The following is a 16,463-nucleotide window of genomic DNA, read 5'->3' as shown; positions in this document are numbered from 1 at the left end:
TGAGATTTAGCTTCTTCTTCCTAGATTTAAGAATTCTCTCTCTAGGATTTCTCTCTCTATCTCTCTAAGTGAAAGTGTTTGAGTGAAATGAGGATGAAATGAGATAAGGATAAGGCTGGATCAGTTTTGTGGCCTCAAACCCGCCACTCTAGCAAAAAGACCAATGTACCCTTAAAAACATCAAAATCACGATACATGTTGTCAGCTCATTATGCGCGCCAAGCAAAAAGCTGCGCGCCGCGGCTAAAGAGTGTTTCTGGATCAGCGCGTTACAGAGGTGGGGGGTCAGCGCGATGCTACGTATTTGGGCATTGATGGTTTGAACGTTCATATTTGTTTACATGAGTGGTGTAGCGTTTTTCAGCACGACGATTTTTCCAAACTCCCATGTTATTATTCCTTCCTTTCTTTTTCCTTTATTTCTTCCTTTCTTATATTTTATTTTGTCCCTTCGGGGACATCCGGTAAAATTGTAACGATACAGAGAAGATTAGCATGGCCCCTGAGCAAGGATGACACGCACTAATCAAGAAATCTTATATTTTAATTTTTTAATTATGATTTTTTTGTATATGAGTATTTCACTATTTTTCTGTTTTATTGGAAGGATAAATTTTTTACAGAGGTCATTTGTTTTTGTAAAAGTTTTAAATATTTTTCTTTTAAGGTTATGAGTAATTTATTTTATGGTAAAATATTTTATTAGTGTTCATTATTAGTAATTTGTTTTTTACTTTTTTCCTTGCATTAACAGTAATAAATCTATACTATATATTAAAATGCTAACTTGATGATGTCATCTGAAACAAAGGGCTTGACACGTGTTGCGATGTGAGAACTTGTGCCGATGTCATATATCATCTATTAATTTAATTACTATAATTTTTAATTAGAAACTTTATAAAAATAGATAAATAACTTTTGTCTAATTTAAATGACTTTAATTGTTTTAACTCCTCAATTCAAATAAGGCAATACAATCAACAAACTTTTTTAACTAATTCACGAAATCTAAACAAAACAAAAAACGTTAGAATAATTAAATATGGTAAGAAAAACCCTGAGAATTAAAATAATTACTATAATTTTTAATTAGAAACTTTATAAAAATAGATAAATAACTTTTGTCTAATTTAAATGACTTTAATTGTTTTAACTCCTCAATTCAAATAAGGCAATACAATCAACAAACTTTTTTTTTTAACTAATTCACGAAATCTAAACAAAACAAAAAACGTTAGAATAATTAAATATGGTAAAAAAAACCCTGAGAATTTACATATTAACTAATAGATAAAAGTTATGAATAGTAACCAGGGACATTTTCGACTTTTCACCTTTTTTTTAAATTTTAACTAACTTTCATTTTACCAACAACGCCCCCCACACTTTTTGAAAAATTCAAATCGACCCCCCAAACAGGGGGTAAAGTGTCAATTAACCATTTTCATAAAAAAATCTTAAATAAACTCCACCCAAATATTCAACGGGTCATATCTTTTCGCTCGCAACGAGTTAAATTTTTCCGACACCATCGTTAAACTCGAAATAATTTTAGGAACACAATGTCACTAGCTATACGCAAAACGGACGCTTTTTAAAAAACACTAAATATTTGGGGTACTTTTCATACACGTTGATTTTGGGTTAAATTTTTAAAAGTCGGCAATTCCATAGCGAAACACGGAGATGCACATATATTGTTAATTTAAAATAACATTTAAATCTCTCACGGGTTATACCTTTTATTTCGACTCGAGTTGCGCTTCAACGACATCATCGTTAGCCACAAAATAATTTTACTAAACGCAATAAAATACATTGAAAACCGGACCCCCGGCGTGAAGCGAGGGTTCGATAACTAGTTAAAATCATTTCTTAAATTTTATCTACCATTATATATTTTATTGATCATTATGTATCACAACTTTTTTCATATTTTCGCTGGTGGATAACTTTGTTCGTTCGATATTTTTCATTTTATATTTAACATAAGATACATGTTTGTAATTTTACACGGGTTTTTGACATTTCAATTGTTATATTTTTAATTCTATATCAAAAATTCTGTTAAGTATGATATTATTCTTTATATGATAAAAGAATTAATCTTTCACAACAAACAAGTACTATATATATATATATATATATATATATATATATATATATATATATATATATATATATATATATATATATATATGTTAAAATTTTATTATATTAGATAAAATAATAAATTTATATAAAGTCAGATGTAATAAATCCATCACATCTATAAAAATTTTATTAAACTAAAAATAGAATTATATTTAGCATTTTATCTGTGATCCTCTTTATTTGTTTTATTAAGAATATATCTTTAAAATTAAATTAAAATTTGGTTTAGATCATCAGTATTAATTTAAATCACATATCTCTTTAACAACAATGGTAGCTATGCACGTATATTTAAATTTTTTTATTCAACAAACCCGTGAGTCCACGGGTCCTTAAACTAGTTTGTGTTATAATTGCCTAAATAATGACAAGCATTTAGCATTCTTCCCTATGCGTATTGTAATGTATGGCGAAAAACGATTTATCGCACGCGCGGTCCATTAGTAATATATGGTAAATATTACAATATATAAGAAAATAAAAAGGTTTTATAAGGAACACAAAAGAAAAAGGAAATGAGTAGTTATTTAAAAAAAAAAATAATAATAATAATAATTATGGTGATGTCACGCGGGCGTCAGTACGACGTTAGCAAAGTTACTTTATACAACCTATCGACTTTTAATAACGAGGTGGCAGTCCGTGTGATGCTGCGAATTTGTGCATTGATGGTTTGAACGTTCATGTTTATTTACATGAGTAGTGTAGCGTTTTTCACCAGCGACGTTTTCAACATTTATAGTAGCATCTGGTATTAGTAGTTACAGGTTAGTCGTAATCTTAGTAGATACATAAATGTTGCTAAAATTTAGGAAGCACTTTGCAAATGAGTTAGGAGTTGAACGTCTCTTATGTAAAAGAAGTCAAAAAACATAAAAATTATACTGGGCTTCGTAAATTACTTAGCCAATCGTGTATTTTAATAATTAAAACCAGAAGGAAGTTGACTTCTCGGCCAGAACCAGAGCAGAAGAAGCGAAGTCGAAAGAGAAAGAAGAATGGAAACGGGAAGGTGAACTCAATGCTGGGTTACTTTATTTGTTTGACATATCTTCGCTAGGTGTTTATGGAATTATTATAGCATGTCGGTCTAGTAATTAGGGGGCAACCGCTCAGTCGCCTATTAAATTTATAACTTCATAAAAGATGTAAAGCCGGTATCGTACGCAAGTTGAAGAGTGTGCGAAAGAGTCTATGAAGTCGGAAAAAGGGCTTGTGATGTAGTTAGGGAGATATTAAGTATGACGGTTGAAAAACGAACGCTAGTTGATCATTTAACACATTTTAGAAAAGAATTTGGTCTGTCAAATAGATTAAGAGCTATGTTGTTAAGGCATCCAGAATTGTTTTACGTGAGCGTAAAAGGTCAACGGGATTCGGTGTTTCTGGTTGAGGGGTATAATGAAAAAGGTTCGCTTTTGAAGAAGGATGATTCGTTGGTAATAAAAGATTTATTGTTGGATTTAGTTAAGAATGGGGAATGGATGAGGCGGGAAATAAGGAATGATGTCATAAATGTTTTTAGTGATGGAACTACCTTAATTAACGAAGATGATGACAGTTTAATTGAGACCGATGATGATGATGATCTTGTGGATGGTTTGGACGATTTATTTGAATATGGCGGTTATGATTTAGAGAACAATGAAGATGAAGAAGAAGAAGATGCGAATATTGAATCGTTGCATCTGGAAAACGGAGGAGAATTCTGGTTTAGAAAGGATGGTCGATATCTAGAACTTTTTTTAGAAGAAGAAGAAGAAGATGCGAATATTGTACCCTGAGTTATGGTTTAGAAAGGACGGTAATGACTTAAAAGATAATGATAAGGAATAAGATCACAACCCGTGATTAAAGTTTCAATCTTTCTTAAACAATCTTCACCTTTTTCAAACACACGTTTCATAATATACAAAGAAGCCATTGTGCTATAAGTAGTCCAATTTGGATTAATCGACACATCAAGTTTCATCTTTTCAAATACTTCCTCCATTTCATCAATAGATCCTTGGGACCCACGAGACGACATCCATATATTATACGTATATAAATCCAAATTGATGTTGTTTTGCATCATTTAGTTAACTAGGGCTTCAAGTTTTTCTTGATTTTTAAGGTTCATGTAGAGAGTCATCGTGACGTTATATGGTAGTGCGTGGCTAGCGTAATCTTTCTTTTTCATTTCGACTAATAAAGACAGCCTTTTTGACCTTCCTAGCACGAACATAAGCATTAAAAAGGGCCCCCCCGTACATACGTTTTCTCCATTAAATTATGTTTTTTTGTTTATTTTAGAGGAAAAACACATTGTCTCCCCTAAAACTACTGAAGTGGTGCTTAGTTTAAACAAACCTTTTGAAGCAATAAGCACCTAAAAACTTGCACACTTTTAAACATGGCCAGAACAACAATTACTCCCAAATAACCCAATTACAATTTCATAGTAGATATATTCATTCAAATAACACATAAACAAAAATTAAAACTCAAACATACCTCCAGAGCAAGCTTATGACGCCCATATTTCCTCATTTCCTTAACAATTCTACAAGTTTCCATTTTGTAATTTTTTTTCCCTTGATTTTCCCACTGATTCAAAACCACAGTAGCACCCATTTCAGGATTACCCAATAAAGAAATCCTCTTGTAGATATATTTCCAATTTACTACTGTTCCAGGCTTATTCTCATAGTCCACTGTTCCATAAGTGTGTACCTTAGAAACTGATGATAATGATGATAAAGATTGTTATTTTATGAATAAGGAATTAAATTTGGATGTTTTCAGGGGTGAAAACTTAAACCCAAATGAGAATTATAAAGAATTTGTGATGATGATGGGGAAATGGGTTGTGGGTGTGGTGGTAATTGGGATTTGATCCAACACAACTAATTTCTAACTCTTGCCATTAATCATATACATATATTAAGATCACTTTGGCATTTTTATGTGAAGATTTGAACCAAACCATTGGGCACAGTAACAGTGATACAAACAATTTCTAGGAGTCTTATTTCTTTACTTCGTTTTCGTATTCATAAAGCAGATTTATAGAGATCTTTTCACACCTTCACGATAGTTAGCAACTACTACTACTCATGCGCCATATCGATATGCTATAATGCTAATAATTGGGTGTAACACCGTCTAAATTCTAGTGCCACTTGATCGCGGACCGAGTAAATCTTGGTACCTTGCAACTAATAAATGTTGAAGCGAACAAATGGTCATTCGGTAAGAAGTGTGTAGGAGGGTAAGTCTTCGAGTCGTGTTATGTCTTCTTTCAAAAGTTCTGTTTCCAGCTGATGTCGTGTTGATTTCATCACAACCTGCATTTAAGAACAAAGATGTTACCTCAAATAGAAAGCTGAAAATTAAAGAAAAATCCAGATAACTTAAACATGGTCGTTGTATAGGAACGAAGATACATATATTGAAATCCATGTAAGATGCACGCATGTCAAGCCACTGGTGATCCATTAACTTGTAGGCGATACAATATAGGAGATCAAACACTGATTCATTATCTGTCCATTAAACATGGAAGCATGAAAAAAGAAAAAAGAAAAAAAAAGAGCTCGATAGGAGTGCATACCTGAAAGAAATTTTAAGGTCGCTCTAACCAAAGTCCGTGGTTTTACTGCACAGACGAAACATTGTTATCACACTATACTACTTAACCAAGAAACAGAGCATACCTCTTTTAGATACACGAATGATTTTGAAAAAGATATTAATAACATAGCATTCAAACTTTACTTAAAGGTATACTTGGCATGACAACGTAGTCCGTAAATCAGAATATTACCCTTTTGAAGACATCAAAAATCATAAGACATACAGGTTTGTATCTGGGGGGTTCAACAAAAGGAAGCAATTTTGACCCGTTTACTTATGAATGGGTCAATGACGTTGTCTTTGATCCCTAAAAGAGTATAAAAAGTATTTTCCAGCTCCTGAATCATTATAGATACATAATACATATGATTTTTAAAATGATAGAAGTTATATCCAAAATCATATGTATTATGAATCATATGTATTATGTATCTATATGTATTATGTATCTATAATGATTTTTAATACTTATGAATCCCTGCCCCGCCCAACTTTTTTTAACCAGTAAAAGTTTACCATTTCTAGTAGGAGACAAAGCAGAAACAACTTCAGTGGCTTTATTATGAAATAATAATTACAGTGATTTTAAACAATTTCACTCAAAAAGAAACATGATTAATTATAATCAAGCATAGAGTTTACATGGTTAAGTTTAATAGATGAACATTTAACATTTATCAAACCTGATTCAAGGTCCAACATCTGAATAAGCATAAATGTGATATTGACACCAGCAACAGCGAAAGGATATTCCCACATGGACCGGTCACCTTCCTGCTTTCGAAGAAGATCTTGAAATGATTTCTGCATAAAATTGTAGTAACTTTACAGCAAAAAGTATGACTGAAATGGATCAACTGCAATTAATCAAAAACCATCAGATGTATTAAAAATAGAAGGCACGTACCAGGTAATATCTGGCAAAATATAATAAGTTCTCCAATGAGATAAACCCACCACCCCTGTAATGGAATTTCAGGTCGTTAGAATATGAATAAAAAGAAAAGTTCAATGTTAAATCTAAATTAGAACAAAAACTGTAATTTACCGAAAATCAGTGGAAGGATCTTTTCCTTGCCATCCCATTTCCTTCCATTGCTCAGATATTAGACCATGAAGCTCCATTTGAGGAAACGAAGCTTTCCACAATATCCTTAATGCTTCCTAAAGAGAACAAGTAAATCAGAATATGAGAGACAAACATTTGTGTACATTCAAAAGTATGACCAGTCAATGATACTAGAAGAGGCAGTTTGGGTAATAATTCAATTAGGGTAATGTCTTGTATATGTTGCGACCCAAAAAATTCTTTTCCCTAAACAATTTAACTTTAATAAGTGTAATTTAACATCTACAAACATCTAAACTCTCTGTAATTTCATCTCTCTTAATTGATACAAACAAACATCTAAACTCTCTGTAATTTCATCTCTCTTAATTGATACAAATTTACAAGATACAACGAGGATATTTATAGACCCGAGATACAAGACCTTACTGCCCAATAAATGCAGCAATCCAACTAACTACATTAATTGCACCGACTACCTACTAACATTAAATGTGTATTCGTATGTCTTATGTATTGTAACACTCCCCCTCAAGCTGGAGCATAGATATTGATCATGCCCAGCTTGTCACAAAACTGACGGATACAATTTCTAGGTAATGCTTTGGTGAATAAGTCAGCCAACTGTTCATTACTTTTGATATGAGGTGTTTGAATAATTCCTTCTTCTAACTTTTCTCGAGTAAAATGACAGTCAACTTCAATATGTTTGGTCCTTTCATGGAAAACGGGGTTGCTTGCAATATGAATAGCTGCTTTGTTATCACACCACAGATTCATTGGTTCGGACTGAGCAAAACCAATCTCGCTAAGAAGGTTACGAACCCAAATAAGTTCACAAGTTGTCTGGGCCATGGCTCGATACTCAGATTCCGCACTTGAACGAGATACCACATTTTGTTTCTTACTTTTCCAAGATACAAGATTTCCTCCAACAAAGACACAATAACCAGTTGTAGAGCGTTTAGTTGCAGGATCACCATTATAATCAGCATCAGAAAATCCCTCAATAGTGTGATGACCATGATTCTGGTATAAAAGACCACGACCAGGTATACCTTTTAAGTACTTTAAGATATGAGTGACAGCATCCCAATGTGAGGTTCTCGGAGATGACAAGAACTGACTAACAACACTCACCGGGAAAGCAATATCAGGACGGGTGAGTGTAAGATAATTTAGCTTGCCAACAATCCTTCTATATTTTTCTGGGTTCATAAGAAGTTCTCCTTCGTCAGTTTTTAACTTTATACTAGGTATCATTGGTGTTTCACAAGTTTTTGCATTAATCATCCCAGAATCACTGAGCACATCAAGGCAATACTTTCTCTGAGATAAGAAAATACCTCTTTTATTTCGAGAGACTTCAATACCGAGAAAATATTTCAAAGGACCAAGGTCCTTCGTTTGAAATTGAGTACTTAAGAATGTTTTTAACTTGTGAATTCCTTCTTTATCACTCCCAGTAATTACAATGTCATCCACATAAACAACAAGCAAGATGCACCCAGAGTTTGATGAAGCGAAGAATACGGAGTGATCATATGCACTTCTTCTTAGGCCAAAGTTTCTAACTACCGCATTGAATTTTCCGAACCAGACACGAGGAGATTGCTTCAAACCGTAAATTGCTTTTCGTAATTTGCATACTTTGCCAGACTCCCCCTGAGCAACAAACCCAGGTGGTTGCTCCATATAGACTTCTTCTTGCAAATTTCCATGTAAAAAAGCATTTTTCACATCAAGTTGGTGAAGTGTCCATTGATATGTAGCAGCTAAAGAAATGAATAATCTGATAGATGTGAGTTTAGCAACAGGAGAAAAGGTCTCAGAATAATCCACCCCATATGTTTGAGCATATCCCTTAGCAACTAAACGAGCTTTCAACCGTGCCAAAGAACCATCAGGATTAACCTTTACCGTGAAGACCCACTTACAACCAATTGCCTTTTTAGAAACAGGTAAGTTAACTAATGCCCAGGTGCCATTATGATCGAGTGCATTCATTTCCTCAATCATAGCAGCACGCCATCCAGAATGAGCCAAAGCTTCACCAACAGTTTTCGGAATGGAGACAGAGTCTAAAGTGGCAACAAAAGCACGAGAAGAGACGGACAATTTATCATAAGAGACAAAGGAAGCAATAGGATAAGTACACTTACGTTTACCTTTTCGAAGAGCAATCGGTATATCAGAATCAGAATCGGAAGATTGGGTATCATGAATATCACTAGAAACATTACTCGGTGACTCACCGGGAGGATCTACCGACGATGACTGTGGCTCAGGAGCGGGCACTGATGTAGGACGGGGTCGTCGACTGTATATATATTGAAAATGGTCAGTTTGTTCTGATGGTGTGGGCTCTGGTGTGGGATCTGGTGTATGATCTGGTGTGGGATCTGGTGTGGGATCTGGTATGGGATCTGGTGTGGGATCTGGTGTGGGAACTTCCATGCTATATCTCAATAAGTCATCACTCTCCTCATGATTGCGAGAAATGGTTGTAGGAAAGAACGGTAATTCTTCTTGAAATGTGACGTCTCTGGAAACAACATAGCGTTGGAGAGTTGGTGAAAAACATCTATACCCTTTCTGAAGACGAGAGTATCCTAGAAAGACACACTTAATAGATTTAGGATCTAATTTGGTTAGGTGAGGTTGGGTGTCTCGAACAAAACAAGTGCTACCAAATATCTTAGGCTCGATTGGAAACAAGGATTTTGTAGGAAATAAAATACTATATGGAATATCACCATTAAGAACTTCAGACGGCATGCGATTTATAAGAAAGCACGCAGTTGATACGGCATCAGCCCAAAAAGGTTTTGGAACATTCATTTGAAATAATAGTGCTCGGGCCACCTCAAGAAGGTGTCTATTTTTCCGTTCCGCAACCCCATTTTGTGCTGGTGTATCAACACATGATGACTCATGCAGGATACCTTCTTGTAGCATATATGATTTAAAAGACTCTGAGAGAAATTCTTTTGCGTTATCACTTCTCAGAGTTAGAACAGAAGTATGAAATTGTGTTTTTACTTCAGCAACAAAGGAACAAAAATGATTAAACACTTCCGAGCGACTTTTCATTAAATAAAGCCATGTAACACGAGAGTAGTCATCAATAAAAGTAACAAAATATTTAAAACCAGATTTTGATGTCACAGAACACGGACCCCAAACATCAGAATGTACTAATTCAAATGGGGACGCAGCCCGCTTATTGACTCTAGGACTTAAGTGGACTCGTTGATGCTTAGCGAACTGACAAGACTCACAATATAAAGAGGATAAACCGGAAAACTTAGAACATAGTTTCTTCAGATTCTGTAAAGAAGGATGACCTAACCGACAATGCATCATAAGAGGAGAGGATGACTTTGAGCAAACTAATGATCGGGGAATTTTTGTTGTAGTTTCAAGTATGTAAAGTCCATCAGATACCCGTCCTTTACCAATAATCTGTTTCGTCGAGAGATCCTGAAAGATACAAGAGTCAGGAAACAGTAAGGCTACACAATTTAAGTCACGAGTAAGTTTGCTGATGGATAGTAGGTTAAATGAGAAATTAGGCAGACACAAAACGGATGATAAAGATATAGATGGGGTGAGGTTGATAGTGCCGGAACCAAGAACAGGGGAGGTGGTACCATTTGCAATTGTGACATACGATGAGTGTGTATTGAAGTCAGAGTAAAGATGGTTATTACCTGTCATATGATCTGAGGCACCAGAATCAATGACCCATTTGGAGGCTGATGATAAGAGACACGTGTCATTACCTGTTTCGGCAAAAGCAACGGTTGAAGTAGTAGGTTTCACAGATTCACCATTTGCAACAGTTGAAGATGCAGCATGTGCTGAAAGATTATTCCTCATATTTTGAGTTTGCAATTTCTTGCAAAATCGTTTAGTATGTCCAAGTTCATGACAATAAAAACACTCCACACCAGAATTAGTGGGTTCTTCCGTTGTTCTATCAGTATGGCCTCCTCTTGAACTTCCTCGATAACTTCCTCGATAACTTCCTCGATAGCCTCCACGAGACCTCCCTCCTCCTCTAAATCCTCCACGACTGACAAGAGCAGTGTTGTGCTCAGAAACTTGAGGTGTTTTAACATCCTCGTGACGGAGGACACGAGCAAATGTTTCTTGAAGAGAGGGAATTGTAGACTCGTTCAAAAACTGGGACTTAATAGCATCATGTTCTGGTCGTAAACCAGTTAGAAAGCTCATGACCGCTACTTGCTCACGTTGTGTCTGCATAGTCTTAATATCAGCACTCAAAGGCATCACAGAGTTAAACTCCTCATATGTTTTCTTAAATTCCATAACATAAGCCATTAAAGATCGATCGTGTTGTTCACCGCGATGAAAAGATTTGCACACATTAAATATTCTAGAGATATTGCTCTTTCCAGAATATAGAAAATCGAGATACTCCATAAGCTCTTTTACATACTCACAATGATTTACCAACGAAGTAACCGAAGATTCAATGGAATTCATAATTTGAAGAAAGAGTCTGGCGTCATTTTGTAGCCACAGATCCCGTGTATCATCTTTAGGAGGTTCGGAAGTACGATGAGAAGCTTTTCCCATGCTCCTAAGATATACACGGATTGTCTTACTCCATTCAAAGAAGTTAGACCCATTAAGTTTATTGTCGGTCAAACGGGCTGCAATAGGAATAGTCTCGCTTAAATTACCATCTATTTTCTTTTCATCGCTCATTTTTTTTTTTTTTTTTTTTTTCTTTCTCTGAAATAAAATTAAATTAAAATATAGCTTAAAATAAATATTAAAAGATACTGATATACTTTAAATCGATGGTGGGACTGCAAGTTGATATACTTTAAGCTTTTTTGGTAAATAAATAAATATTTATTTCCACTTACTAGTGGATATAAACCGTACACTAGTTAGTAGTGGAATATATTAAGAGATAGAAAGAGAACCCTCCAACTTAAGAGAGACTCCAGACACAGAGAGAGAACCACCAAAAAGAAAAAAAAAACCGACAGAGAGAATTACAAGCAATCGGAGAAATTTTCCGGACAGATGATCGGAATCACGAGACTGATGATCGGAAAAGAGAACCGGCGGTGGAGAGATATCCACGCGCCCTCACGCGCCGGCGAGTGGGCGGCGACTGGCGGTGGTAGGCGGCGCGTGGGATGGCTTACGGCGGCCGGAAGTTTTTCGTATTTTTCAGATATACAATTCGGGACCTTCTAGGACGTTTGGCGGGGGTGGTGAGATCTGAAAGTGACTTCGAAATGGTTCAATTTTGGAGACAGAAGTGATATTGACAGTGGGTGGTTATGGTGGTGGTGGTGACTTACAGACCAAACTCAAACACTCATAGGTACGCTCTGATACCATGTAATTTAACATCTACAAACATCTAAACTCTCTGTAATTTCATCTCTCTTAATTGATACAAACAAACATCTAAACTCTCTGTAATTTCATCTCTCTTAATTGATACAAATTTACAAGATACAACGAGGATATTTATAGACCCGAGATACAAGACCTTACTGCCCAATAAATGCAGCAATCCAACTAACTACATTAATTGCACCGTCCCAACTAACTACATTAATTGCACCGACTACCTACTAACATTAAATGTGTATTCGTATGTCTTATGTATTGTAACAATAAGTAAATTAGCATGTTAAACATGACTATACAAAGCATGTTTCACTAACATTCAATTTTCATGAAATGAATTTAGAAGACTTGTTTCTGTAGATAACTTTTCATTTAACCTGATAGAGATAACCGATGCCTCGAATTGACCCCATAAGCAAATGGGCCGAAATTGCCATCTCGTTGTGATACACACATCAAGAACGTGTTTGCTTTCGATTCAAATATTACCACTGTAATAGCAGATAACTGATATGTACTGCATGTACCTGGTGTTCTGGAATTGAACTATCATAAGCAATGTCTAGTCTATTTTGCAGCCTCATTAAAATATCCTCCTATTTGCTTAACAGAAAACAGAAGTATCACAATCAAATCAAATATTTATATATTTATGTTATATTTATGTAACAATATAACAATTGCTGAAAATATTATGCATCGCAAACCATATAAAAGCCATAGAGTTTACTTATTAGTTATTATATTTAAAACTAAAACACACATGTCGATTTTCTGTGTATATTAGCACGGTCAGGCCTCTATCACACATGGACCCTCATTTAAAAATATGTATGTACATCAGATTAACTGCAAGGTTGAAAAAGACGCGAGACGGGGCTGAAACGGTAGCGACCTCAAAACGTCGCAACGGAAAAAACGGAGCTGAGACGGGGTCGAAACGGATGTTGACTAATGTTGACTTATATATATATAAATATATATTTACACATATTTTAGAGCTAAAAAACCTTCGTTGACAAGTTTGTACCTATAATTGCTATTAGCGTTAATATAATACAAAATGGAATACTAAACTAAGTCAACTTTGATTGATTTGACCGACTTATGACCGATTTTAACAGAATTTTTGACTTTTGACCGGCGTTGACCCAATATTTCCTGCATTTGACCTGACTTTTGACCGTTGACCGGCTTATAAGAAAACTGGACGGGGTCGAAACGGTTTAGTCACTAAAACGCCGCAACGGACGCAACGGACGCCGTTTACAACAGTGACTGCAAATATAATCACCAATGTTCGACGTTACACGTGAATTTAATATCAGATTACTTGTTACAAACTTAAGTACTAACTCTTGGCTTGTTTGGTGATTATAAATGTAAAATGTTATATTGAAAACGTTGCCTGGATCAAACACTATTAATCGAACAACAATCAATATAAAACCAGGACCATCTACATGCTTGATATTATTGGTCTTTTTTATTATGTTCAAGGAAGATCCAACACTAAATATAACAAAACCTCAAAAATAGTCTGGACGTGTAATAGTTTATAATAACTAAATCAAAATTTTATCATTACTAGTATTGTTCTGAAACAGAACCTGGGCAGGGGTCAAATCAAATGACTGGCGGTGATCATCTTCTCTACTCTGAGCACATACACAAGAAAGGCCTCTGCCAAGCCATGCTGCTGATCCTGCCACTACCTCGGCTGTAATTCAAGTGAAACAATGCCCGAGCAAGTGAGTTCCAAAGTCGGTTTGAAACGTAGTTCGATTAAAAAACAACATAAGAAGCAGATAAACTAACAAAGAACTAGTGCCATCTTCACTTGATTGTCAAATATCGAATGTGATTACAAATAATAGCAACAAAAATCAAAGTTCAGGTCTTATAATTTAAACACTAAACAGTAGCTGTGCCTCCACTATCTAGAAGCCAAAAGCACCAACATATTATAATAAAAGCTGTGAAGTGTCAATTAATGAAAAGTAACCATCAATGCGTTTTCACAGTTTAGGTGTACAATAATTAGTTGCTGACATAGAGAGCATGTCAAAAAGTCAGAAGTCAAATAAATCAATGTGCTTGAAATTATTAAGTAGGCCAACACTTTACAGTAATAACCAGAATAGAAGAGGGCCAACCAGGCCAAAAAAAATATATAGCATGACTATTTTTACCCAGACAAAACCAAGCATCTACTATGAACAACTTAGACAAGAAACAACATTGAGTATTTAAATACATGTTATGGTCCAGAAAAGAATCAAACAGCTAAAAGAGACAGTCGATAGTATTGACACTGTACACGAAATAAAAAAGCTGAAAACTTTCAAAACCACCTTTCCCGTAGTTAACTTGAATCCCGTTTAGATGCAAAAACAGATCCATTAAAAAGTTTTTTAAAATTATATTTATCTTATTATGATAATTAAAAAAGGAATTTAAGCACAAGAGCTTGAAAAAGTAACTAACTGGCTTTCAAATTCAAGCTATATTTACACAAATCTAACTGGGATATACCTGAACAACATGATAGTATATGCACAATTCATTCTAGTATAGAATTATAAATAATCACACATAGAGGCTACCACGTTACACTTCTTTTTTACCCCTAACCACAAAGTATTTCCCCGTTATGAAAAATTATTATCCTACATAATACTAACTCAGCTTAAAATCAAATATGAATGAGAATATAAAAATACATGAGAAGCGTGAGAGTTCACAACTTTACATATCATAACAGATTCAGAAAATTGTGAACCAATTAGAACAGTAAAGAATCCGTTCACTAATCTCATTTGTCGTGTATATTTAGTTTCTGTTTGATCCTAATATTAACAAAATTCCTTGCTTAAAAACTACTATTCAAATATGACATCTTAACAAAATTACCTAATTAAGCCTAACAGTACTTGAAAGTATAAGGGATAGCAATTAACAGTTTGATAAGATTCACATTTCACACTAGTAAGCAAACTCAACTCACCAAAGAACTTAATGCAAGTAATCATCTAAATTCAATTGAGACAGATCCAAACTTCTACAAATTAACTCCTGGAACATATATATATATATATATAAAACATATAATAATAAAATTATAACCAAACTAATCAAATGTCATTCTGCCATAATAAAAGTATATATTCACATATACCTGAAGTAGTAGTTTCACAGGTATTGCTTCTATCAAGCCCTTGTGAAATCATTCTAACTGCCACAAATGATCCGCTATAGCCACCGCTGCTTCCTCTATCATCCATTTGGAACTAGTTACACCTTCAATTTCACCATGACCTAACCTCAATTACAACTACCAACACTTTCCGTCTCGAAATTGAATGCAAAACCCTAAACTCGATCACTCGTCGATCAATTAAACAGATGCAATATCAGGAACTGTAGAGAACGAGCGTTGATCGAATGATTGTTAGTAGAAATTGCAGCAGATTGTTCGTGTAACTGAGTCGATTTTAGAAGGCCTAAAACCTTACTTATTATAGAATTATAATCGAGTATTCGAAATCAAGCTCGTTTTGGTCCGTCCTTCACTACTTGCAATTCTTATGTGTGTATAATTATGATAAAAAAAAATCTAAAATCTACTTCTCCAGTTCTCTCTCTGTGTATATATAGATATAGAGATTTTATATGTATCTATATCTATCTATATCTGTATTTTTCGTATATTCTTCGTATCTGATGCAGCGCAGAGTATAATGACTGTGCGTGTGTTGTCACTTTTGAGTAGGAAGAACACAGAAATTCCAATATGTATTTTTTTTAGTATTTGTTACTAAATAAAAATTTACGTAAAATAACATGTAAATGTTATGAAAACATAATTATAATTATTATTATTATTATTATTATTATTATTATTATTATTATTATTATTATTATTATTATTATTATTATTATAATAAACTTAAAAGTTTTAAAACTTACAAAAAATTAGTGGGAAGCCTAGAGACAATCTGGGCCCCCCCACACATCTAGCAATAGCAAAACCTATCCTAGTAAAAATATGAGCAGCAGCACCGGCACCAATATCTTGCGCCATCGAACTCTTCTGAACCCGCTTTAGCAAAGAAACAGCCTCATTCTCTAATTCCCCAAGGGAAGAAAATGAGAAAGGAATGAAACCATAACCAATCGCCAGACAACTAGATTCGTACTTGACCCGCTTCCGACG

The 16,463-nt window shown here is 34.5% G+C and overlaps 1 protein-coding gene, 1 non-coding gene and 1 pseudogene across 3 annotated transcripts; 1 reads left to right on the top strand and 2 right to left on the bottom strand.

Annotated features, from left to right (window-relative positions):
- The first annotated feature begins 445 nt into the window (after positions 1–445).
- LOC139865243 (U6 spliceosomal RNA) lies at positions 446–548 on the top strand. Its single transcript, XR_011764764.1, has one exon. It is a non-coding gene; the product is annotated as a U6 spliceosomal RNA (small nuclear RNA).
- Positions 549–3,949: 3,401 nt separating this feature from the next.
- LOC139864325 (pentatricopeptide repeat-containing protein At1g02150-like) lies at positions 3,950–5,257 on the bottom strand (annotated as a pseudogene).
- On the bottom strand, positions 5,075–13,700 carry LOC139862265 (uncharacterized). 2 transcript variants are annotated; one of them, XM_071850841.1, is made up of 7 exons: positions 12,625–13,700; positions 6,824–6,939; positions 6,683–6,737; positions 6,459–6,579; positions 5,753–5,797; positions 5,586–5,684; positions 5,075–5,486 (listed from the first exon to the last, which is right to left on the bottom strand). In XM_071850841.1, the coding sequence occupies exons 1-7, from the start codon at positions 12,682–12,684 to the stop codon at positions 5,305–5,307; spliced, it is 678 nt and encodes a 225-aa protein (XP_071706942.1). In that variant the 5' UTR covers positions 12,685–13,700; the 3' UTR covers positions 5,075–5,304. The 2 variants fall into 2 exon arrangements, with proteins under 2 accessions (XP_071706942.1, XP_071706943.1); XM_071850842.1 differs by lacking the exon at positions 5,586–5,684.
- Between the last annotated feature and the right edge of the window lie 2,763 nt (positions 13,701–16,463).

This window comes from Rutidosis leptorrhynchoides, chromosome 8, assembly GCF_046630445.1.
Source record: "Rutidosis leptorrhynchoides isolate AG116_Rl617_1_P2 chromosome 8, CSIRO_AGI_Rlap_v1, whole genome shotgun sequence".
NCBI lineage: Eukaryota > Viridiplantae > Streptophyta > Magnoliopsida > Asterales > Asteraceae > Rutidosis > Rutidosis leptorrhynchoides.
This window is presented reverse-complemented; position numbering and strand designations above follow the sequence as displayed.